The sequence below is a fragment of the Cetorhinus maximus genome, chromosome 13 (assembly GCF_964194155.1).
Source record: "Cetorhinus maximus chromosome 13, sCetMax3.hap1.1, whole genome shotgun sequence".
Taxonomy (NCBI): domain Eukaryota; kingdom Metazoa; phylum Chordata; class Chondrichthyes; order Lamniformes; family Cetorhinidae; genus Cetorhinus; species Cetorhinus maximus.
In genome coordinates, this window is record NC_135891.1 from 101,861,255 (window position 1) to 101,886,804 (window position 25,550).

At 39.5% G+C, this 25,550-nt stretch overlaps 1 protein-coding gene across 7 annotated transcripts in view; it reads right to left on the reverse strand.

Annotated features, from left to right (window-relative positions):
- dot1l (DOT1-like histone H3K79 methyltransferase) overlaps positions 1-25,550 on the reverse strand; it is a 113,493-nt gene that overhangs the window by 29,585 nt on the left and 58,358 nt on the right. For all 7 annotated transcript variants that reach the window (XM_078555903.1, XM_078555898.1, XM_078555901.1 and 4 more), the window contains exons 18-25: positions 24,666-24,803; positions 23,970-24,095; positions 21,603-22,087; positions 20,310-20,448; positions 15,335-15,487; positions 13,081-13,198; positions 11,875-12,512; positions 4,026-4,228 (exon numbers count right to left, since the gene is read on the reverse strand). In XM_078555903.1, the coding sequence (XP_078412029.1) occupies positions 4,026-4,228; positions 11,875-12,512; positions 13,081-13,198; positions 15,335-15,487; positions 20,310-20,448; positions 21,603-22,087; positions 23,970-24,095; positions 24,666-24,803 (2,000 nt within the window). The remainder of the gene's footprint in view (positions 1-4,025; positions 4,229-11,874; positions 12,513-13,080; positions 13,199-15,334; positions 15,488-20,309; positions 20,449-21,602; positions 22,088-23,969; positions 24,096-24,665; positions 24,804-25,550) is intronic.

Below are 25,550 nucleotides of genomic sequence, written 5' to 3' on the forward strand. Positions count from 1 at the left end.
TTGTGAAACTGCCAAACTCAGCTCTACCGGAATCACCCAACTTAATGGCCACAACGTTTCGCCATCTAAGCCTTATGGAAAGCCAAAGACTGATTAGTATTTTCTTTTAAACTTTTATTTGGAGTCTTAACTTCTCATTTCTGATCAGTGTGTGTTTTGCATTTTTTATTATTTTTCTTGGGTTTTTAGTAACTAATAAACTTATTCTTTCTTTGACTCAAGAAAGCCTGGTTAAATTTGCTCCTTCTAAAAAAAAATACATGTGGACTGGGTAAAGGTATCCACAGGGGAGGGATCCCTTTTAAATTAACCTTGTTGCCACCATCTGAGGGGGCTGAATAAAGAAGGGGAGCCAGCTCATTCCTCCTCACCCGGGAGCACAACAAAATTGAGGTCTCATTCAGGAAGTTAACAAATTGGGGGACCTCGCCCAGGGACCAGTTGTAACAATGTGCAAACTAATCTTTTGTTACCATAAGAAGTAGTACTGAAAAATTTTGGTTCTCACGTTGTTGAAAGATGAAAGTGCTTTGAGCAATAATGGCCGACAAAAATGTGGAGTTGATAAAAAAGCTTTTGCACAGATTTTCTGCAACAGGGAATACTAACTTGTGACAAGAGTACGCATGGTGTGATCAATTCTTAGATTCTGACTATCTAATAGCTCAACAGGATTCATACCCAAGAAAAAATACACAAATTCATTTGTTCAAATGATGGATATCGGGTTACTCGCAACAGTTTAATTTCCAAGTTGAGATTTACCTCCTGAATAAATTATCCAGTTTCCCAAACAAAGCCTGCTTCCCTTTGCCTGGTTCCATGGATCAAACATTACATGAGTTGGGTTGGTCTGATTATAGAATGACACGGATTTTTTGTTATTCAAGCTCCCAGTTGATTACTAGAAATAATAATTCTCTGGACCACAACAAATCCAAGTAACACTTTAAAGGTCAAGAGGAAAATCTGAGATCCATGTGTATGTATGCATGTGAACACAAGCTTATCTTTTGAGTAATTTCTCTGGGTAAACATTCTTCAGTCACCATGAGAACCCAGTCGACTTACTGAGCCTAGAGGTACTTTCTAACTCAGATTCTTCTAATTTTCTCTCAGAGGAGGAAGGAACCGTGCATGTATGGCCTCTGTTCACAACCATCAGATTCATTAGTACATCCTTATTAACACAAGATCCTGCATTCATAAGTGGTCACTATGCTCAATTTAATTGAGCACTTAGGACATAGGACACAGGAATACTGCCGTAATTTTCTGTGACCGTGGAATTTGCTGGTCACCAACATCTGTTAGTCCAGCTGAAGTCCACTGGACCTTAAATCAGTTGGATGCTGCCACCAAGCCAAAACCACCACAGCTGTTACTGGCATTTGTGCTGGGACTGGTATCACAACTGGAGAAGACATTAGTTGTAATCCTGAAGCAAAATATATGCTACAAAATACTCTGCTTGGCTAAAGACAAACATTGCATTTCGGGAATCCCTCAAAAATCTGAGTGGGACGCAGATACCTCAGGGGATACTTCATTTTCCTATTGCAAGCCAGGCATCTGTAAAAGTTCGACATCTCTGGCTGCTTCACCCTGTCATGAATCAGTGATAGAATACTGGTACCAAAATTAAATCAGTGGAAAGTTTAGTCCTAGTCAATTGCTCAAACTGATAATAGGCAACTAATTATGCTCGAGTAGCCTTGCTAAATATTGGGAAGGCCAAAGCAATTGTCTTTGTCCCCTTCACAAATACAGTTCCTAGCCATTAACTCCATCCCTCTTCTGGGCAACTGTCTGGAGGCTGAACCAGACTGTTTGCACCTTGGTGTCATATTTCAGGAAGAAGAATTCAGTATCACCGTCTTGTTCTAAAATAAGCTTCTAACCACACATCTGTACCATCATCAGGGCCATCTATTTGCAACTCTATAACATTGCCTGACTCTGTCCCTGCCTCAGCTCATCTGCTGCTGAAACCTCCAGCCATGCCTTTGTTGCCTCCAGTCTTGACTCACCATTAACTGGCCTCCCATATTCAACCCTTTGTAAACATTAGGTCATCCAAAACTCTGTTGATGTCGTATCTCATTCCAAGTCCCATTCACCTATCATTCCTGTTCTCGTTGACCTACACTGGCTCTCTGTTAAACAGCGCCTCAACTTTAAAATTCTCATTCTCTGTTTCAAATTCCTTTATTGCCTCGTCCCATCCTATCACTAATCTCCTCCAGTCCAATAACCACACTGGCACTCGGCATATTCTGGCCTCGAGTATCCCTGCTTTTAATTGCCCCACCATTGGTGACCTTGCCTTCAGCTGCCAAAGCCTTCAGTTTGGGAATTCTCTCCCCAAACCTGTCTCTCTCTTCCCTCCTTTTAAGATATCGCTTAAAACCTCTGATCAAGCTTTGGTAATCTTTCCTAGTATTTCCTTATATGATTTGGTGTCAAATTTTGCTCGATAGCAATTCTGTAAAGCACCATGGGATGTTTTATTGCATTAGCTGTGTTGGAATCATAGAATTGTTTTAACACAGAAGGAAGACATTTAGTCTGTCGAGCCTGTGCCAGCTCTGCATGACCAAAGTTTTGTCGTGTTTAATAAGAGCTCAATTAGCCCAAGAGCACTTCAGTGCTCTGCTCTCATTCATACAAATTTACATGGAACACTTGCCAGCTATTAAAGCTTCTCTGGAACAATTATGAATCTATTTTGTGCTTGCATCTAGTCTCTAACTGACCTCATGATAAATGCTTCTTGACAGATTCAGGAATACAAAGCCTCCCTGCATCTCAAATTTACCTTTTGAATTCCAGACCATCAGCAGCAGTCTCAGCAAACATGGAAAATAAAGCCTCTTGTTTCTGCTGACAATGTAATTCAATTTTGTATGATCAGAAGATCCATGACATTCAACAGAAAAATCATATCTTGGAATGGTCAGAGGTCAAGGATTGCTCAACTAGAGCCAAATGGCTTTGGTGGGCAAGGAGTAAGGCAAGGTATGTAAAATACTGTCAATTTTTCAAGCAAAAGTCAAACTTTGTAAACATTTTCAAAAAGTGTAAAGGTTCCAAGGAGAACCAGAAACTTAGCAAACTATTTGGTTTTCAAAAAAAACTTTTCAGGTGTCTATAAACAATCAAAATTTCTCCTGGCAGAAGAACCAATGTCTGACTTTATACCAAGGTCTTACAAGCACACTTCTCGAAGGGACAGTATTAAATGTTTCTTCCATCTTTCTTGTGATAGGATGATGTTACATGGTATTCACATGTAGACTGAGCCAAAGGAGGACTTAGTTAAGACAAACCTCAAGTTTCACACACCTTTGCTTTTCAGACTCATGTTACTAGTAAAACAATGCTTTGCTGTCTTAAGGATTTCACGTAACACACTTAATAGTACAGTACTCTCGCAGGTATAGAAAACTTCAACTACAAGATGCCATATTTTACCCTAATAGCTATACCTACAAAGGACTGACAAATAGTTAAGAAACCAGGAAGTGGTTTCAATAAGTCCATTAGTCTGACTTCTAAATATCAAGGACTCTCAATGCAGTACTGCTGCATTCATTTCTCGTTAATTCTAAATTTCTATATTATAGTTACTATTATTCCAAATACTTATCAAAATCAAATTACAGCCCACCCCACTTTGCCAATCACTAGCAAATTTTTAAAATAGGATTAACTCAGCAGATGCTCAAGCTACACAATCAATAGTCATAGTAACTAAATGCAGAACAGTTGTACAGCAAAATAATTGAGGGTTGATGAGTAATAAATTATGGGTTATTTCCATTAGTGCGCATTTCCCTTCACTTACAATGAACTTCATCGTGTTCTTCGCGTTCCAAGGAACGTACAATGAGACAGTGCTACAATTTTAATTGTATTGAAATTTTAAATGAATATTTCTTAGCTTCAATCACAAATTACCAATTTTGAAATATAAATCCTGCAAAGTTATAAAGTATATGAACCTTTGTTTACAAGAGCCCCACCTTCCATTAATCTGCTCAGTTTCCTCCTCCTGCTCTTCATCAGATGTAAGTGGAGAATAATGAACACCATTGGAGGCAAACACCTTTTTCTTTTTCAAACTTGGAGGTCCTTCATTGTCCTGATGGGGAACAGGAGAGCTCTTCACTGAAGTTTCTGGTGATGAAATTGCCGTTATTTCCAAAGGTTGGTTGATGTTATTGACCTAAAAGAACAAATTTAACGTTATGATCTTGTAATATTTATATATTTGGAGTAGTGTTCCCTGCATTTTGAAAACATTCTATATGCCAAGAAGCTTGGGCAGTATGTGGTGGGATGTAATTAATTAATTAAAATGGTCAGCAATTCATCAAAGAGGAAAATTATAGTGAACGACTGCCTTTATTCAGCAACAGTGATGCTATTACTTAGTCACAAGTATCAAAACAATCTGGCAGAACCTTAAATGCCTATCCTATTATTGCTCAATAGTTTTATATGCATTATATACACTTTTGAAACATTCATGGTATTCAATATGGTTACATGTGTGGCAATTATACTCAACTTAGTCCAATCAAGAAAATTCAATCTATGTAAAAACAAGAACTTAAAACTGAAGCAGATGGTTTCAACCATAATAATTATACATTCACTTTAAACTTAACAAGCAATGCATCAGATCACCTTCCTATTATGACAAAAAAAATCATACCAGGTTGAACCGGTCATATCTGAAACATACTGATGACTGAAACAGTAGAATACAAATTAGAGGAAGTCATGATACAATTGAGCAGTGTTCTGGTCAGACCATGCCTCCAATATGTAAATAAAAAAAGAGATGGCATCAAGTGCAGGAAGCAATGAAGAGAATTGAGAAGCAGTGGATTAGTAGTATTGGCACTGGACTAATAATCCAGAGACCCAGGGTAATGCTCTGGCAGATGGCGGAATTTGAATTAAATAAATAAAAGAAATCTGGAATTAAAAGTCTAACAATGACCATGGAACCATCGTCGATTGTTGTAAAAACCCATCTGGTTCACTAACATCCTTTAGGGTCTGGCCTACAAGTGACTCCAGACCCGCAGCAATGTGGTTGACTCTTAAATGCCTTCTGAAATGGCCTAGCAAGCCACTCAGTTGTACCAAACCATGTCAGGAATGAAACCTGGTGGACCATTTCGCATCGACCTAGGCACTGAAAACGACAACGGCAAAGTCAGCCCTGTCGCCCCTGCAAAGTCCTCCTAAGTAACATCTGGGGGCTAGTGCCAAAATTGGGAGAGCTGTCTCAGACTAGTCAAGTAACAGCCAGACACAGTCATACTCATGGAATCATATCTTACAGAAAATGTCCTGCTATCACCATCCCTGGGTATGTCCTGTCCCACCAGCAGGACAGACCCAGCAGAGGTGGTGACACAGAGGTATACAGTCGGGAGGAAGCTACCCTGGGAGTTTTCAACATCGACTCCGGGCCCCATGAAGTCTCACAGTTAAACATGGGCAAGGAAACCAACTGCCGATTACCACATACCACACCACCTCAGTTGACGGATCAGAGCTCCTCCACTTGGAATGTACTCTGGGTGGGGAACTTCAAATGTCCATCATTAAGACTGGCTCAGTAGTGCCACTACAGACCAAGCTGGCAAAGTCCTAAAGGACAAAGCTGCTAGACTTGGTCCGCAGCAGGTGGTAAGCGAACTAACAAGAGGGAAAAACAGTCTTAACAGTACCCTCACCAAACAGCCACGGCAGATGCATCTGTCCATGACAGTAAAAGTAAGTGTGACTACTGCACAATCCCCTTGTGGAGATGAAGATGCCCCCCATTGTGTTGTGTGGCACTACCATCATGCTAAATGGGATAGCTTTTGAACAGATCTAGCAACTCAAGGTTGGGCAACCATAAGGTGCTGTGGGCCATCAGCAGCAGCAGAATTGTACTCAACCACAATCTGTAACCTCATGGCCCAACTTATCTCCCACTCTACCAATCACCACCAAGCCAGCAGGTCAACCTAAAAATGAGGCACCAACCTGGTGAATCTACAACACAGGACAACTTGCGTGCCAAACAGAAGTAGCAAGCAACAGACAGAGCTAAGTGATTCCACAACCAACGCATCAGATCTAGGCTCTGTAGTCCTGCCCCATCCAGTCATGAATGGTGGTAGACAATTAAACAACTCACTGGGAGGAGCCAGTTCCACAAATATCCCCACCCTCAATGACAGAGGAACCCAGCACATCAGTGCAAAAGATAAGGCTGAAGCATTTGCAACAATCTTCAGTCAGAAGTGCAGAGTGAATGATCCATCTCAGCCTACTCGAGGTCCCCAGCATTACAGATGCCAGTCTTCAGCCAATTCGATTCGCTCCAAGTAATATCAAGAAATGGCTCAAGACACTGAGTACTGCAAAAGCTATGGGCCATGACAATATTCCCGCAATACTACTGAAGACTTGTGCTCCAGAACTTGCTGAGCCCCTAGCCAAGCTGTTCCAGTACAGCTACAACCTGACATCTACCCGGCTATGTGGAGAATTGCCCAGGCATGTCCTGTACACAAAAAGCAGGACAATCCCACCCGGTCAATTACCGCCCCATTAGTCTACTCTCCGTCATCAGTAAAGTGATGGAAGGGGTCATCAACAGTGCTACCAAGTGGCATTTGCTTAGCAACAATCTGTTCACTGGCACTCAGCTTGGGTTCCACCGGGACCACTTAGCTCCTGACCTCATTACAGCCTTGGTTCAAACATGGACAGAAGTGAAGTCCAGAGGTGAGGTGAGGCGAGAATGATTGTCCTCGACATCAAGGCAGCATTTGAACGTGTGGCATCAAGGAGCACTAGCAAAACTGGAGTCAATGGAATCGGGGAAAAAGCTTTCCGCTGGTGGGAGTCATACCTAGCACAAAGGATGATGGCTGTGGTTTTTGGAGGTCAATCATCTCAGTTCCAGGGAGTCACTGCAGGAGTTCCTCAGGGTAGTGACCTAGGACTAACTATCTTCAGCTACTACTTCAATGACCTTCCTTCCATCATAAGGTTCTGGGGATGTTCACTGATGATTGCACAATTTCAGTACAATTTGAGACTTCTCAAATACTGAAGCAGCGAATGTCCAAAATTCAATAAGACCTGGATAATATCCAGGCTTGGACTGGCAAGTGGCAAGTAGCATTCGTGCCACATAAGTGCCAGTCAATGAACATCTCCAACAAGAGAGAATCTAACCATCACCCCATCACATTCAATGGCATTAGCATCACTGAATCCCCTAAAATCAAATCCTGGGGTTACCATTGACCAGAAATTGAACTGGACCAGCTATATAAATACTGTGGCTACAAGAGCAAGCTGGAAATTCTGCGGAGAGCAACTCACCTCTTGACTCCCCTGTCCACCATTTACAAGACACAAGTCAGGAGTGTGATGGAATACTCTACACTTTCCTGTATGAGTGCAGCTCCCACAACACTCAAGAAGCGTGACACAATATAGGATAAAGTAGCCTGTTTGATTGGCACCACATCCACAAACATTTATTCCTCCACCAATGAAGCAGAGTGGCAACACCTAAAATATGTACTGCAAAGATTCATCAAGTGTCATGAAACTAACATTTTTTTTCATTACATTATTGTGGTTTATTGTGAAGTAGGTTTATGGGTGTGAGTGTAGATGGTTCTGTCCTTGTGATTTAATTGATTAAGAGTCAGATAGGCTGCAGACTTTAAATTATCAAAAGAAGTTAGGGGTAATAGGCATTTGAAATGCTAATGAGTAAACATGGATGAGGGCTTAGCATGTAGGGTGTGAAGGAAATTTGCATTTTTACATACGTGAAGGGGTTGTTTTAGGTTTCAAAGGGATGATAGGATGTTTATAAATAACAAGATAAGCAAGGCCAAGCAGTATTTATTTTTCCCCAAAGGTAGTGACCATACTGGCAACATGAAAGATTTTTACATTATGGGAAAAGTAAAGTTCCAAAGACATATATAACAATGGAATTTACAGATTGAAGAGAGAAACATATATAAAGAGAATGGAATGCTGTGTTGTTGGTCCATGTAAGATCTAAGAGGACCACGTAAAACAGCCTTGGCGAAGCCTCCAGTCACTTTAGCAAAAGTCTGTGTCCAGTAACCAAAAGATGGAGGAAATCCTTTGTAACTCCACTCTCCAGTGGGTGCTGTGGTAAACTTGCTGGCTTGCTATTTAAATTTAAAATCTATTTTGGACTGTTGCCTTAAAAAGGGGGTGTGTAGTTGGGAGTCAGGTTAATTAGGAATTTTGGGATTTGTTGTAATATTAACTAACTAATCTTATGCATGTGCTTGAAATCTTTTTTGCTAATAAATGCTTTAATTTAGTTTTTAAAAGCTCTGAAGGTGTTAGTAGACTCATTACTTCTGAATTCAATGCACAAATCTTCTCGTAATAAATGCAAATTGCAAAACCATTGTGATAGTGTGGCCAAGTTTCCCTTGTGGATTTAATCCGCATGGCACAACATCACCTGCCATGTCTAACACCAAGGTTCCTTGGACAGCACCTTCCAAAATTATGACCGCTTAGCATCCAGAAGGGCAAGGGCAGCAGACACATGGAAACACCACCAGCTAGAAATGCCCCTTCAAGCCACTCACCACTCTGACTTGGAAATATATTGCCGTTCCTTCACTGTGGCTGGGTCAAAATCCTGGAACTCCCTCCCTAACAGTACCATGAATGTAACTACACCACATGGACTGCAGAGGTTCAAGAAGGCAGCTCACCACCACCTTCGCAAGGGAAATTAGGGATGGGCAATAAATTGCTGCCTTGCCAGCAATACCCACATCCCGTGAATGAATAAAATAAATAGTGCCAAAGGGCTGATCGCGTTGAAATTGCTGGAGCTGCATGCTGACAAGTGCTTGGGTCCTGATGGACTTCATCCTAGGGTCTTAAAAGAAGTGGCTAGGGAAATAGTTGATGCGTTGGTATTACTTTTCCAAAGCTCCCTAGATTCGGGGAAGGTTAGAACTCCTTTATTCAAACAGGGAGGGAGGCAGGAAGCAAGAAACTACAGGACAGTTAGCTTAACATCTATCATAGGGAAAAGACATTCCAGCAGGGCATTTGGAAAAATTGAAGGTAATCAAACAGAGTCAACATGTTTGTAAGAAAAGGAAATTATGGTGAACCAATTTATTGGATTCTTTGAAGAAGCAACATGTGCTGTGGATAAAAGGGAACTTAGATTTTCAAAAAGCTTTTGATAAAGTGCCACATCAAAGGTATTGCAAAAAAATAAAAGCTCACAGTGTAAGGGGTAACATATTGGCATGGATAGAAGATTGGCTAGTTAACAGGAAACAGAGTAGGGATAAATGAGTCTTTTTTTGGTTGGCAAGATGTAACAAGTGGTGCGCCAACAAAAGTTGGTGAGACTCAACTTTTTACAATTTAAATAAATGACCTGGATGAAGGAACGGAAGGTTTGGTTGGTAAATTTGCTGATGACACAGTGATAGGTTGGAAAGTTGTGAAGAGGACATAAGGAGGCTAGAAAAGTAAATAGGTTAAGTGAGTGGGCAAATATCTGGCAAATGGAATATCATGTGGGAAAATGTGAAATTATTGATTTTGGCAGGAAGAATAATAAAGGGAGCATATTATCTAAATGGTGAGAGATTGCAGAGCTCTGAGATGCAGATGGATCTGGGTGTCCTAGTGCATGAATCGCAAAAGCTTAGTATGCAAGTACTAAGCAAGTAATTAAGAAAGCTAATAGAATGTTATCGTTTATTACAAGGGGAATTGAATATAGAATTAGGGAGGTTATGCTTCAGTTATACAGGGCATTCGTGAGACCACATCTGTGTACAATACTATTTCAAGAAGTTCAGAGAAGGTTTACCAGACTAATACCTGGAATGGGAGGTTGTCTTATGAAGAAAGGTTGGACAGGCTAGGCTTGCACCCACTGGAGTTTAAGAGTAAGAGGCAAATTGATTGAAACATGCAAGATCTTGAGGGGTGTTGACAGTTTGGATGTGGAGAGGATGTTTCCTCTTGTGGGAGAATCTAGAACTAGAGGTCATGGTTTAAAAATAAGGGGTCACCCATTTAAGACAGAGATGGAGAGAATTTTTTTCTGAGGGTAGTGAGACTTTGGAACTCCCTTCCTCAAAAGGCAGTGGAAGACAGAAGTAGATAGATTCTTGATAAGCAAGGGGATGAAAGGTTATCGAAAGTAGGCAGGAATGTGGACTTGAGGTTACAATCAGATCAGCTATGATCTTATTGAATGGCAGAGCAGGCTCGAGGGGGTGAGTGGCCTACTCCTGCTCCTAATTTGTATGTTTGTATCCCTAGTGTCAGAGATCCAAATTACAAGAAAAACCAGTACAGACATGGCTTTTGATGTGTTGAGAGGTGATTTTAGTATTAATAGGATAGTAAGGTTAATCTGGAGACCATTATAAATTTGACAGTGGGAGTAGGCCAAGGGCTCTCAGGTCCAAACTAATAAAAGACAGATATAGGACTAATATCATGAAGTTCTTCTTCACAAACAGAAGAAGGGAACAGGGGTTAGAGTTGTTTGAATGAAAATGGCTGAATGTTTCTAACATTGTTGCAGATGAAGCCAATCACTGTTGTGGCATTCATTTAATTGGCTTCAAAAACCTCAGCTTTATTCAGTGAAGCTAAACAAGTTTCATTTCAAATGCCATTCTCAGCAGCAAAAATGAACAGTGGGAACCTCAAAGAACAAGACAGACAAGCAAGCGAAGATGATTTTAAAGTTAGTTTAATACAAAACTCTAAAAATATAGATTAGGCAAAAAACATTAATAAAAATCGCGTCCCAAATACATTGTCTTGAACAATCTTGGTTGCAGTCAATATTTTGGGGACTCTGAAAATGCTCAGGGTTTCACTGGAAGCTGTATTCACCATATTTAGGTGCAGCACTCCAATGTGCTAAGTCAGCACTGCATCCATATACATTCACGTCTCTAGGTTTGATATCCTTCCTATCATGAGCTTTCTTTCCTCGTGGTCCTCAGAAGCAAGGGGCATAAGCTTGTCTTTCAGCAATACACCTACACACTGTAGGCAACTTGACCAAGTATTGGGACTTCTGCACTTGGTGATGCCAAAGCTGAACCAGTAGTAACTGACAGTTATAGCCAAAACATAAATCAAAAGGCCTCATACATACATAAAATGAGCAATCAGATTTTAGCCAACTGTTAGTCAGACAAACTACATTTCTAATTAAATTTTAAAGCTGTGGTCGGTTGTGAACCAACACCAGCAGGGCTCAAGTCAACAGAGGTCGAGATCAAGGCGTACCTGAACAGCCTGTGATACAGGATGGCATCTACTAAACTGTGAGAACATGGGTTTACAGCCTACACTAAATTCAAGAAAGCGACTTTTCTTCCAAAATAGAACTTCTTCAGTTGGCAAGGAACAGAGGAAAATGTCTCACCGAACAAAAAACATGCAGTCGCTTTACGTTTAATGACAGAGATATAACACAGCATATTGAGGAAAGATTGCATTTGACTATGGCACAAATTTTCTTAAACAAGGCAGTATTCCAAGATAACTTCAAAAGAGGCTGAAGAATGAATATATGTGTAGTTTTTAAAAAAATGAACTGGCTCATCTGTACAGCCCTATTTTTACTGTAGTAACCATGTTAAGGTGTCAACATCCACTGAGGAATATATTATGGCATTTTTACTGCAGTACAATATCTAAGGGTATTCAGATAGGCTTTGAAGTCAAAAACAACTGTTCCCTTCCAAAATAATCACTAAGATAGGAATAAATCAAATCACTTACCATGGAACTAATATTCAAAGGAGATCCTGAAGAAAGTCCTTGTGCAGCAAGGAGGGATTTCCGTTTAGGAGAGCTGCCTGCATTTAAATTGGACGTCAAAGAAGAACGTTTTCTTCTGCCCTTCTTTTTTCCTTCTTGTGACATTGTCTGTCCAGATTCCAACTTGATGGCTGAAGCAATAGGGGCCTGTTTATTTAAAGTAGGTTGCTTTATATTTCCACCATTAGCAGTGGAAAATATTATTCTCCGTTTGGATTCATTCTCCTGATCTGAGGCACCTTGGTCTGGCTGTAAATCTTTTTTGATTACCTCCGAGAAGGCCTTTTGTGTGTCCGCATACTGTAAAACCCCACCCATGCTTGGAGAACTGGTCGCTGGATTTTGAGAGCTAGACAGCCTTGGGCTGCCTGAATGTTGAGTGGTTGGAGAATTTTGTTCAGAATTTCGAGAGTGCATCAGGTGCATTGTTGGATGCTGTGGGTTTATGCTCTGCAATACTGAACTGTTGGCAAGGATACCTACACTGGTGGAATCAGAATCTTCTAATAGTGTCTTGTCATGACTATTGAGCGCTGACTGGATGGGAGAGCCAGAATGGACTCCATTGACCGCCACAGAGCCAGCTGAGTAACAAAAACCTGCAAAACAATAATCACACAGTAACGACACTACTAGCTTCGATAAAAATTTACCATCCACTTTTTATTAATTCTCGGCATGTGTGTTTTTCATTTTAATACAAAGTAAAAACTTTTCCAAAATACCAACATTGATTTTTTTTCTCAATTACATGGTATATCCATTTTCATTCACAACCACATAGAAGACCCAAAATATGATACTAGACATTCACAGATTCTCTATTTTACATTCTAATACACTTGGCTTCAAACACTTGGAAATTTGCAGGCATTATATAAACACCTCAAATGATATTTTTGAAAAGGTAACATTTTAATTTTATGAAATTCCCCACTGCCAACAATTTATTACAACCATAGCATGATGAGATACAACAAAGGCACCATAATAAAAATGGACTAAGTAGTTAAGATACATCAAGGGTATAACATTCACATTACTTTCAAGATAAGTTAGAAGTTCTGATCTAACCAACCTATCAACCATATTTTAATGGTTATTTAATCAAATGTAAATGTAACCTGCTCCACGTAAACTACAATTCAAAATCGAAAATACAAGTACCTGAGTTAGCCAAAGACTGTGATTTATTTCCAGCCACATTTCCATAGGTAGCACCATATTGTTTGTCAAGCATTGATAAATCACGATTTGAAATGTGAATAGGACTAGGTGTGCTTCTCTGTAAAAGACATGAAATTAAACTGATATTCCTACAAAAGCAAATGATTGGATCAAAATAATACTCAAGAAAATTAATATTTGATATTGCTTCCTGCCAAAAACTTAAGCAATCTGCACCAAAGCCAAGAACCATGAAATGCAAGAACTACTAAATTGTTGAGTATTACAGAGTTTTAATTCATTGAGTGAATGAAGGATTTAAAAGCATTATTTGTCTGGTGTCTTTAAACCAAGCTCCCATGCTGCTCTCTAGAGTCATGAGGTCGAGAGCTCAGTCGGAATGTCATCTGTATTATGTTTTGGTTAACGGTGGTTCCAAACTTATTGCTAAAACCCATTTTAAAGATTCATATCCAATGATCACACCAACACCCCAAGCTCCTATGCAAGCGTTATTTTATAATCATTGTAGATATAGCACCAACCCAGAATACTTCACCAATTTTGTCACTATGGCTGTTTTAATTCTGCTCGTTTATATTTTTAAGATGAGATTCAACAACATCATTTGCACTCACTGGCAACAAATGCGAAGAGCTCACAGGCTTTGCCATTACAATGAAGACTGTCATCAGCTGCCTCTGCCACTTCCTCCCTTCCCCTATCACCACAGGGTCAGACTTCCTCTAAGGTTACACCTGCTGAGTCCTGAACTTGCATTTTTCTCTCGTTTCTCAACCGACCATCGAGCCCTTTCTGAACTTATCCTGTTGGCAAGATATACCTCCTGCTGGCATGTTCTTTGCGTTCCCTGAATGATCAGGACTCGGCTCCACTGCAGCCCCATCTCCCCAAAAACTTGAGAAACTTTGGTATAAAAAATATATTTAGTTCCTTTGGAAGCAACACTCACAAATGCTCATTTTTCTCCAATATAACCTGGTCAGGACAGGCAACCTTTAGAGAGATGGCCAAGGACAAATAACTTAAATTGGCAACAACTTGCATTTGCTTAGGTTGGTTCACACGAAAAGTCGAAAAGATGGGCACTGACACCAGTGTGTTAAAGATTGGGTGATTGTGAGGAGGAGATGACACAAGGTTGAGTAGCTAAGGAGCAATGAGCTTTCATAGAGGCACAAGTCAAAATAGTTTTGAATCTACCTCCAATGATAGAACAAATGCCTGGAGAAAATTGCTGGTGTAAGGTGGAATGAAGCTACACAGGGATATAAAAAAATGAAGAGAAAAGCTTAGAAATCAATATCGGAGAGAGCCAGAGCATTTGGGGACAATTAAAGCAATGGGCACAAAGGGTCATCGGCAGAAGGAAGAACTTGTTGGAATTCTGCAATAACTGACATTCATGATAGGTGAAAAATGAAAAATTAGTGGGGAGCATTTGAAAACTAAATTTTCTAACTAATGGTGCAAATTAGGGTTTTAGCAGCCATGGGAGAAGCAGGACAGAAGAAGGGATTGCCAGAGATGGGAAAATGCACGCTGGATGAAAAGCAAGAACAACTCACAGTAAAGTTAGCACACCAAGGTTTACATCTTTTGGACCAATTAAAGCAGATGGAGAGCTGGTGCCAGTGGCTGAAGTGAAGTAAAGCATGACCACAGTTTTGCCAACATTCAGGTAAAGGAAATGTTGACTCAGATAAGCTGTTAGGAAGGATAGCAGTCTCAGTAGAGTCAACAGTAATGGAGGCGAGGTGGGGTTATGCATTATTAGCTAATGAAAACCAGGCTTGTAGATGATGTCACCACAAGAGACTGAGTCAGAGAAAGGACAGACACAGAGGAAAATAGAAATTACTCTCTGGAGGCTTGAGGTACAGACAGGACTGGTGAATGAAGCAGCAATCATCCATTCCATATAGAGCTCATCTCAAAATGCCCAAAGTGAAGCTATGGGGCTATGTAAAGCTGACAAGAAACTAGCAGTTCAGGATTTGGAACAGTAGCAGCAGTTGAGCATGAATAGGTGCAATGAATAGGGGTGGATGGGGGAAATGGGAGGCAAGATAAGTGATAATGTTACAGCTACTGGAATCTTACTCTGTTTTTAAAACTAGACAGGACATTGAACTACTAAGTTGAGACTGCACATGGAAATTTATTTTAGCCAATTGAAAAATTCTTAATTCTACCACTTGTAATATTGCAAATTTATTCAAATATTACTTACAACTTTTTCAGCACGGACTGGCAGGACTACACTGGCCAGAGGAATGCTGACAGGCAATTTGTTTGGTTGAACAGTGCTCAGTGGAATACTGATTGGTAGGCTGGTTATGGTTTCAGAATTATTAACTGGACTTTTGCTGCCATCTTTAGAAAGCTGCAGGAAAAAAAACAATATTCAAAGAATGGACATACAAATAAATCACAATACAGCCTTTCATAAAACCAATCAACACTGATCTACTTTAAACATGCAAACGAATAGCAAATGGAAAAGGTTTTGCAAGACTATTTGAGTATTTGAAATGGCTGCAGTTTTGATTAAATTGTGTACCTTGAATGTGTAAAGGATTAAATTAATACAATAGGACTCTGGATATTTGTAATAGAACCATCTCACTCACTTCTGGAAAATACAGCATCTATGTCAGTAGTTATATAGATGGTTCAAGATTTGCAGCCATAGATCCTAACTGTATTATAGGGGAGTGAGCACTCAAAGATTCTACATTAAACATTTCCTATTAGTCCTGCCTCACTTTTTTATTAAAGCATTAAGTGTAGGGTGCAAAGGTCAATTTAGTACAAATTCAATGCTTATCAATACACAGAGTGCTGAAGCAGCAGGGATGGCAACACTGAACTGTAACTGCAGATCTGCACGCACTAAATCTTGGGAGTCCAGTCACTCAGTTTTGGCTGTTTGCAACTCAACAGTTCTATTTAGGGCATACACTGTTCATTTAACATGGGAATGAGCTAGTAAAGACACCTGGAATATTACTAGGTTCATAACTAATTACGACTGGTAAACTATCAGTTCTATCTTGGCTGGAAAATAAATTCTCTTTTCAACAAGGGTCATGGTCAGAGTATGAATAACTATCATCAATGGAAAGCGGAACAAATTTTACCTTTCAATATCCAGACCACACGGAAAAACTAAATGCTAGAACCACTTAAAACTCAGTGAATTTTGCATCATGAAGTATGAAAGCAGTCAACATCAAGAAAATGTTACAGATCATAAGAGTGACATATTGCAGGGCCATTTAAAAATTGTTCATTTTTAAAAATCGCATTACTTGGAGCTCTGGAAATACTTAATTGAAACATATCTAAAATATCTTTATAAATTGAAAAAACTGGAACATACAACTTATTTCTTCAAAAAAGCTTTTGTAGACTACCAGGACATTGAATCATTATGTTATCCATCATAGGCTCTCTTTTTTGCTGAGCTGCATTAGGATTATTAAATCATCTTCATGAAAGGAGCAAGGGCATCATCGAGAGATAGTATTCCTGCTGAAATTTCTTTTGCCATACTTCTAAGAAGATTAATCAACGAACAGGAGGAGGAGGCTCCACAAACATTCCCACCCTCAAATGGGGAGCCCAGCACATCAGTACAAAAGACAAGGTTGAAGTATTTGCAACCATTTTCAGTCAGAAGTGCTGAGTGGATGATCCACCTCTACCTCTTCCCAAGGTACCTAGCTTCACAGATGCCAGTCGTCGGCCAATGTGATTCACTCCACATAACGTCAAGAAACGGTGGAATGCACTGCTTACAGCTGAAGCTTTGGGAACTGACAACATCCCAACTGTAGTACTGAAGACATGTTCCAGGGCTAGCCATGCCTCTAGCCAAGCTGTTTCAGTACAGCTTGAACACTGGCATCACCTGAATGTGAAAAATTGCCCAGCTATGTCCTGCCAACAAAAAGCAGGACAAATTCAATCTGGCCAATTACTGCCAGCAAAATGATGGAAAGTGTTGCTGACAGTGCTATCAATTGGCACGATTCAAGCAATAACCTGCTCAATGATGAGTTTGGTTTCCACCAGGGCCACTCAACTCCAGACTCATTACAAGCTTGGTTCAAACATAGCTAAATTTCAGACACGAGATGGGAGTGACTGCCCTTGACATCAAAGCAGCATTTGACTAAATATGACATCAAAGCGCCCTAGCAAAATTAAAGTCAATGGAAATCAGGTAAAACTCGCCACTGGTTTAGGCATACCTAGCACAAAAGAGGTTGGTTGTGGTTGTTGGAGACCAATCATCTCCGCCTCAGAACCTCGCTGTAGGAGTTCCTCAGGGTAGTGTCCTAGGTCCATATTCAGCTGTTTCGTCAATGATTTTCCCTGTGTCATAAAGTCAGAAGTGGAGATGTTCGCAGCTGATAGCATAGTGTTCAGTACCATTCACAGCTCCTCAGATACTGCAACAGTCCATGCCCGCATGCAGCAAGACCTGGACAACATTCAGGTTGTGGCAAAGTGGCAAATAACATTCATGCCACACGTGCCAGACAATGAACATCTGAAGCAAGAGAGTATCTAACCATCTCCCCTTGACATTCCAATGGAATTACCATCGCTGAATTCCTCATCCATCAACATGCCGGGGTTACCGCTGACCAGAAACTGAACTGGACCGGCCATATGAATACTGCATCTACAAGAAGTCAGAGGCTGGGAATTCTGTGGCAAGTAACTCACTTCCCAACTCCTCAAGGTCTGTCTACAAAATTAAATTTCCATAAACTTTTACTTCACCTCATTTTAAATGGATAGACCCAACCTGTTATTTCCCTGAAATGTATTCTAGTCGAGAATTCAAGGTTCAAATGGGAATTCCGAAGAGCACTTTGGATTATTGCAGTTTATTGACAAACTTGCAAGTTGTATGAGGAACCGCAAAAATTACTTATCAAGTATCTTAGCTTTAGAAAGTAACTTGTACTAAGCACAAGTGGTTAAGTGTGATGGAATACTCTCCATTTCCCCTGAGCTCAAGAAGCTCAACACCATCCAAGACAAAGCAGCCCGCTTGATCAGCACCCCATCCACCACCTTAAACATTCACTCCCTCCACCACCAGAACAAAGTAGCAGCAGCGTGCATCATATACAAACTGCACTGCAGCAATTCAGCAAGGCTCCTTCAACAGCACTTTCCAAACCCACGACTTCTACCACATAGAAGGGCAAGGGCAGCAGATGCATGGCATCACCGTCACCTGCAAGCTCCCCTTCAGGTCATGCACCATGCTGACTTGGAGCTTTTTCACTGTTCCTTCACGATGGCTAGATCAAGATCCTGGAACACCGTCCCTAACAGCATCATGGGTGTACCTACACCACAGGCTACAGCAGTTCAAGAAGGTAGCTCAACACCACCTTCATAGGGACAATTAGAGATGGGCAACAAATGTTGGCCTTTCCAGTGACATCCACTTCCCATGAACAAAAAAAAACTTAATCCCAGATTGCTCAACTACTACCAATCAGAAATCAGTTGAGAAGCTGATGCCAGTTTTGTAGCTAGAAACTAAATTATAAGTACATGAGGAAATGGCTGTAGGTTTCCATGCTGGTTGTGGTTTTGGACTTAACATTTGCTCAAGTGTCCTGAAAGAACAGGGAGATTTATTATGCAAATCACGTAGTTTTGGTAGCTTTTAGAGCCTCATTTGGAATAGCATGCCCAATTTTGATTTCCACACTTAGTGGTGATTTTGTAGTCCAAAAGAAAGTACAAAGGAGGGTAATCAAAATCATGTATCTGGAGTAGCTACCTCTTGGAGCTCTTAGTTATCCTTATAGGCTTTAAAAGATTAGGCTATTCTCATTAGTCAAATGTCACCTTAGAAGAGTTAAGCTTAAAGTATTTAAACTTATGAAGGGAATAGATTATGGTTCAGTGGATAGGCTTTTTCAGATGGATAAAAATGGGGCAACTAGGAGGCATGATTATATTATATATAGGTGAACAGTTAGATAATAAGTGATTATTTTCACAGATTTATCACCCTCTGCCACATTTCTGAAGACACCTAGTGTTTGGATTCGCAACAATCCTTCAAAAAGGTGGATGAACAAATTTCTAAGAGGAAAGCATCTCAACGGATAAGGTGTGATATGAGGTATCTGGGATTATAAATATGAGTTAGCATGGGCTTCTAGAACTTGCTTGATTGTCATCAAGAACCAGTGAAGAATTTCCTTAGTGATCTTTTCTAAATTGCCAAAGATTTTATTTTGCTTCTCCCAGAGGAAGCAAAGGCCAAAGGGAAAAAACAATGATAAGCAAGGCCACACCAGGCCTAGGCGGGAGCAGGTTTGGCGTACCACATGACTTTGTGCATGTGCAGACCCTACCTCCTCCTTGACTTGCAGCTGGAAAGTCTGTTTCCTAATGGAACAAGGACTCGGCTTTTGTACAGAACTATTCTTGCTTGAAAGGCTGCCTTTCTGACTTGTTTGTAAATTCACACCAAGACAATGTGTTTTCAAGAAACCAAACAACTGAAAATCAGTTCAAATCAGGCTTGTCCAAAACCCTACGCCATTACAAGCAATTTAACTTCTTTAGGATGCCAATAGCTGTTCCCTGCGATAATACTGCAGTGCCTTTAGAGAGGAGCATAATTGTCTATCAGGCCTGGATTAAGCAAGGATCTCTGTTTTGAGCCATGGTCAATACTCCTTCCAGGAGGTTTAACAGTCATGCCTGACCTTTTCTCCATTAAGAACGGATTAAGACAGATTATCACCAACCAAACCCTCATATTAGGGGAAAAGATGATGCAACTATTCAAGAAGAAGAACTGCGTCATCATTTCCTCCTCCTTTCATCTCAAGTGGCATGCCTTTATATGTAACAACATACCTCTTAACTGAGGTCAGGCTGAATCAGCTTCCACATTTTATGACTAAATTCAGGTTTACCAGGGTATTACCCGCCCATGAGAGAATTGTTTAAATCCTAATATAGACGGAGTTGAAAGAACGAGGATGTAATAATAGGCAAAGCAGAAACAGATGGAATTCAAATGCTTAACAGAAGATACCACATGGAGTTAATTGTAAAAAAAAAATCAGGTAGTATAAATTGCTTCACAATGTATACACTTTATAAACCTGCAACAAAAAAAAACAAAATTCTAAACACCATACTCTTAATACCTTCTCTGCGCTTTTCTCACATGTCATCTGCTGGGATGTTGGGGACAAAGGTTGCTGTTGTTCACCTGAACCATGCTGAACACCATTTGGAACTCCTGGACTATGATGTGGGAGACCAGTTTCCTTTAGGTTTTCAATCCTGCAATACATCAGCCAATTTCACTTTGATGTAACAGAGTTTAAACTGATTGTATAAATATGCACTTAAAGGAACAAAATAAATTATATTTGATATCCTTGGTTAAATCTCTATAACATTAGCCTACTCCTGGACCTTTCAGTTTCCCAGCCTATTCCACCATTCAATGAGATCATGGCTGATCTCCAATCTAACTTCATACACCCACCTTTGCCATGTCCCCTTAATACCTTTAGTTAACAGAAATATACCAATCTCAAATTTTAAACGAACAATTGACTTATCAACTGCAATTTGTGACAGACAGCTTGAAATTTCCACCATCCTTTGCATGTAGGATGGTTGAGAACAACAGGTTTCCTGCAGCTGATGCATTCCAAAGCCTGGCAGCAGCTTGCTTTGTGGCAAGATGAGTGTTGACTTGGAGCCCAATAAGATGGTCACTAGCTGGTATGTATTTCTCTTTTGAATTTTAAATTTAGATTCCTTCTATCCCTGGGTTACAATATGACAGAACAGTACTTTTTTTTGTGGGCTGGCCATGCGAATGAAATATTTTAACTATGGACTGAACAGTGCACAGACAAATCTACCACTAGCATAATGCATGAAGTTGAGGCCTCCTGGGTGTAGCCAGGAATAAAATTATTTTTCCAGTTTATCTACTACTACTCATCTGTGTTTCCTTGATAAATTATACCTGGGTCTTTTTGTTGTTTGATCATATTCTTCTGGTAGTTTATGGAGGTCTGCCTCCTTGTCTTGCCCCAGACTTGGTGTCGAGTGTTGCCCCTCAAAAACCAATTGTCACTCTCTAATGGAGAGAGATACCCATGGTCCTTCATGGACTACAGCTAACCACAATTACCATATTGTTAGAATTGCGCAACAAGAATGCAAATTTTTTAAATTGAAATTAAGTGCCAGTTTTCAAGATGGTCAAACTATCAAAACATAACTAGAAAATCCACCCAATAAACACTTAAATTTGCCAATTCAACATCAAGCAAAAACAAAAATTTCTTTAGTATCAGCTAAGCAATAATTATATCCCTCAGGGGAAATATTTGTCACTTGTTTGTTGGGAGGAGTCCAAAACACTTTATTGTAACATTACTTTGCTTTAACATTTTGAAATAGCATCTGTCACTGACCTCTGAGCACAGGCCACTTGTACTTCATGTACAAGCTTTTCACCTCCAGTATGATCTTGGTTCAAATGTCGACGAAGTGCAATTTTGGCAGGAGAAAACCTGGTGTAGTCAGGGAGTGTGTGACTTTGTAATCTGTCTGCTTTGTGTTTGCTCATAAGGTTTGGGATGCACAGTCCATTCTCCTGGTCTGGAAACAGAGTGTTGTACACGTTCTGTGATTTGGAAGGAGGGCGGTTTACAGAGTTGTGAATTTCAAAAGGTGTTGCACTTCCATTAATAGAAAGTTCGGGGCTCAGGCCATTCAGGTTTGCCATTGGAATTTTAGGGCATTCGATCTCAAGCTGATATCTGTTTCTTTCTGTATCCATCTCATAATTTTTGTTTTTGTGGCGCAGCTGAAGAGATACATCGTCTGATGGCATATATGACTTAAGTTGTATTAGCTCTTGCTGTCGTTGACTCTTCTCCAACTCCACAATGCTTATCTAAAGATGCCAGGGAGGCAAGAAAGATGGAAAACAGTAATATTCTAAATCCCATCTTGCTAAACTCTTAATTAACAATGTATAGTTTCATATCTAAAGTCTGTGCAAGCACTCAGGAAGTTTCATTTTTTTAAAAATTTTGGACAGCAAGCAAAATTCCACCAGCATCCAGATACTGTCAGCTGCACTTTATGTGGGGCATATTACCAGCCCCATAAACTCTTTCCTTAGAAATGAACTGTAAAAAAATGCTGAATTTCATTTTCAGATCAATCTGAAAATCATATTTCATGTACATGCCTAAGAGAGAGAGGCAATTTAATCACTCTACAGGTCAATTATTATAACCTATAATAAAAATGCTTTCACACAAAACAATGCAATGGAATAAATGATCCTTTTACATCCGGAAGATAGTTCCGAGCAAATGATACAAAACCTGATTTTATATCAGTGGCCTTGATATTGGGTAATTCTGGATTTGATAATGCCAACATCCATAAGTTTCAATAAAAACGTGTTTCTGGATGCCACCCTTTGAGAATCCAACTGGTTCACATTGATGTTGCCAGCAGTTGTGCAACAGTTGGTTCACAGATAGTGTACACTGTCCACTGATACCAATATAAAAGTAGCCATATTTTATTTTGGCAGCTAAATGAATCAAAAGCAAACTGAATTTCAGCACTGTTCAATAAATTTTCATTTGGGCTAAGTGCACAGCATAATTTCACATGACACAGTGCAAAACAGCTAGCCTCAACTGCAAAGCAGTGGCTTGCACAGAGAAATTACATTGTTGCAGGTTAACAGAATGAGATATACAAAAATATTACCTGCTTCTTAGCCAATGCAATGATCGAGTGGTTGATGATGGGCAAAAAGTGGCAAATTTAATATTTGCAGGACTGGCAATCTTATCAAGTTGACCACAAAATATCATTAGATAACATTAAATATCTGAGCTATTGAGTAATTTATTCAAGAAGTTACTCAATGCATTTAAATAAAGGATTTATTGCTTCTGTGCTCAGCTTAAACCTGTTAGGTTCTAAGTTTAATGGTGGCTATTAAAACAAGAGAAACAGTTTCACCAAATTCTAACCTGCATGCACAAGATTAGCGAAGAGGGAAAGGGTTCAGGCATTTTAATTATAAGACAAGCACTATCAGACACAAAATAAATTCTCCTCCCAATCCAATAGGTACAAAATCTCAATTTAAATAAAAACATGTTTGTGTAATAGGAGTTCAGCCAATTTCCATTAGCTTTTTTTGTCAGCCCATGTCTAGCAGATACAAAAAAATACAACTGCTTAACAGGCCCCAAACAAAAGTACTGAGAAGTGCATAAAGGTAGAGTTTGTTTGCTATATTATTGAGCATGTGCTCTTTCCCCTTAAGGATATAACTAAGCCCAGGAGTTTAAGAACAGGTTCAAAACAGTCACCGCTTGGGACCCACTGGCATGTGCAAGGGCACTGTTGCATTTAACCTAATATAAATCAAATGTACACAGCAAGGTGAAGCTTCTCACTGCTTCTCCAGCCAGAAGCACCCCTAGCAGATATACCTGAAGGGTACATCAGAGTTGAATAGAAAAAAAATCTCATCTCCTAGCTAAAGGTCCATCTTTCCTCCCTAGCACATTAATGAGGCAAGCTGATTGATCAATCATCAATTGTGTCTTGATGTATTACAGGTCCGTCTTTCTCATATCTGACTGACAACTTTACTAAAAGGTGGCCTTTATTTAAATTTACAATCAGGTGTGTAATTTTAGGTTCATCTAAAGGAGACTCTGCCTACACAAGGAAACCAAACTGTCATAAACTTCTGGTTTTAAAAATTAGTCTAGAGTAATAGCTTGTTGCTATCCTACCTGAAGCTCTAAGCAGTGCCTTTGTTTTTCTGAGATCTGGCTTTTCAAGGCTTGCTTCTCCTTCAGTAGGTTGTCCAAAGACAGAGAAGACCAATCCAAATTTAGCTCTTCACATCGTGCTTTCAGCTGTAACATTTATGACCCAAGTAAAAAACCTTTTAACTGTCCCTCATGCAAGTAAAAATGTTCATATTCCAAGATTCTTCATAATCTGAAAATTACAGTATCTCCGAACTGCTTTAACTGAGGCCTTTCTTCTGAGTCACTTGTCCTTAGAAATGCTACATGTGGAAACCAATCCTTCATTTCTAGCTAGACCACTAACTGGCTTTGAGGAGCTGCATGGGAATAGAACAATAATTTGTTCATTTTTTTCCCCTCACAGGGAATGCAGCACATCTCTACTCAGCAGCTCATAAGAAACTGATGACAATCATAACTGAAAAAAAATAGATACTTCATTGCATTCCTTAAAACCCTATAATAAAAATTCTTAAATAAACCATAATCACAAGGCAAAAACATTAATAAATTCAAGACTTTTAAAAAAAATACTTCATAGCTAAATCTTGCAATAACTTCTATTATAACATGCCTAATTACAACTGACAAGAGGTCAAGAAGCTCAGCCTGCAGCAGGATTCAAAAATGCCATGTTTTTAATTACACCCCATTCCAAACCCATTAAATAATTACCAGCTGTAGACTATGTTTCCTGAGGTCACCATTATCTTTTTCCAGCTGCTTTGTCTGTTCTTTTAGCTGCCTGTTGTGAGCGATGATCTCTTTCTGTGCTTGGAGTAAATCATTGAATGTCATGGCCTTTATACCCAACTGGAAATAAAAAGGAGGTTGGCCAAAATATATAAATGAAAACATTCCACAATTTAGGATACCATTGTCAATTCCTTGCTACAATTCATACACATGCACATTAACGCTGTTTGTTTTTCCAAACAAAAAATTGTTTCCTTTCAAATTCTGCATCACATTTTTGACTTTTTGAAAATTAACTTGTTGATTGGTGAATCTAAACACATCTGAAGCAACATAGTACAGCAGAAACACCTGGCAAAATATTTAAGGGAATCCCTGTCTTTCAATTGTACTTTATATTATTCGATTAAGGCAGAGTTTAAAATCTGTACATATCTGATGATCAGTAATTAATTGACACATCAGCGATTTCAGTTAACAGTAAAGCTGGCTAAGACCAAAGACGAGGCAATGAAATGCCCTGCCTCAACAACCAGAATTAGTAGCCCTTATTATTGAAATCAGTAAACACATGTTATGGTCAATAAATAAATGGACTAAAAATGGCTTATGTGTATACAGAGGGGGCATGGAGAAATAAAGAACATTTGATTGACAAAAATGGTTGAGGCTGGCATGATCCAGGCAAATCACTCATGCCCCACTGAAATGAAAATCAACTAAGGGAAAATGCTTTGTAATCAGCTTTCCTTTGATTATGATTTTATGCGAACACCACTTTACATTACAGACAAACACTATTAAAATTGTATTATTTCTTAAATAATACTCCTTTAGAATCTACATGCCTCAATCAGGATTCTT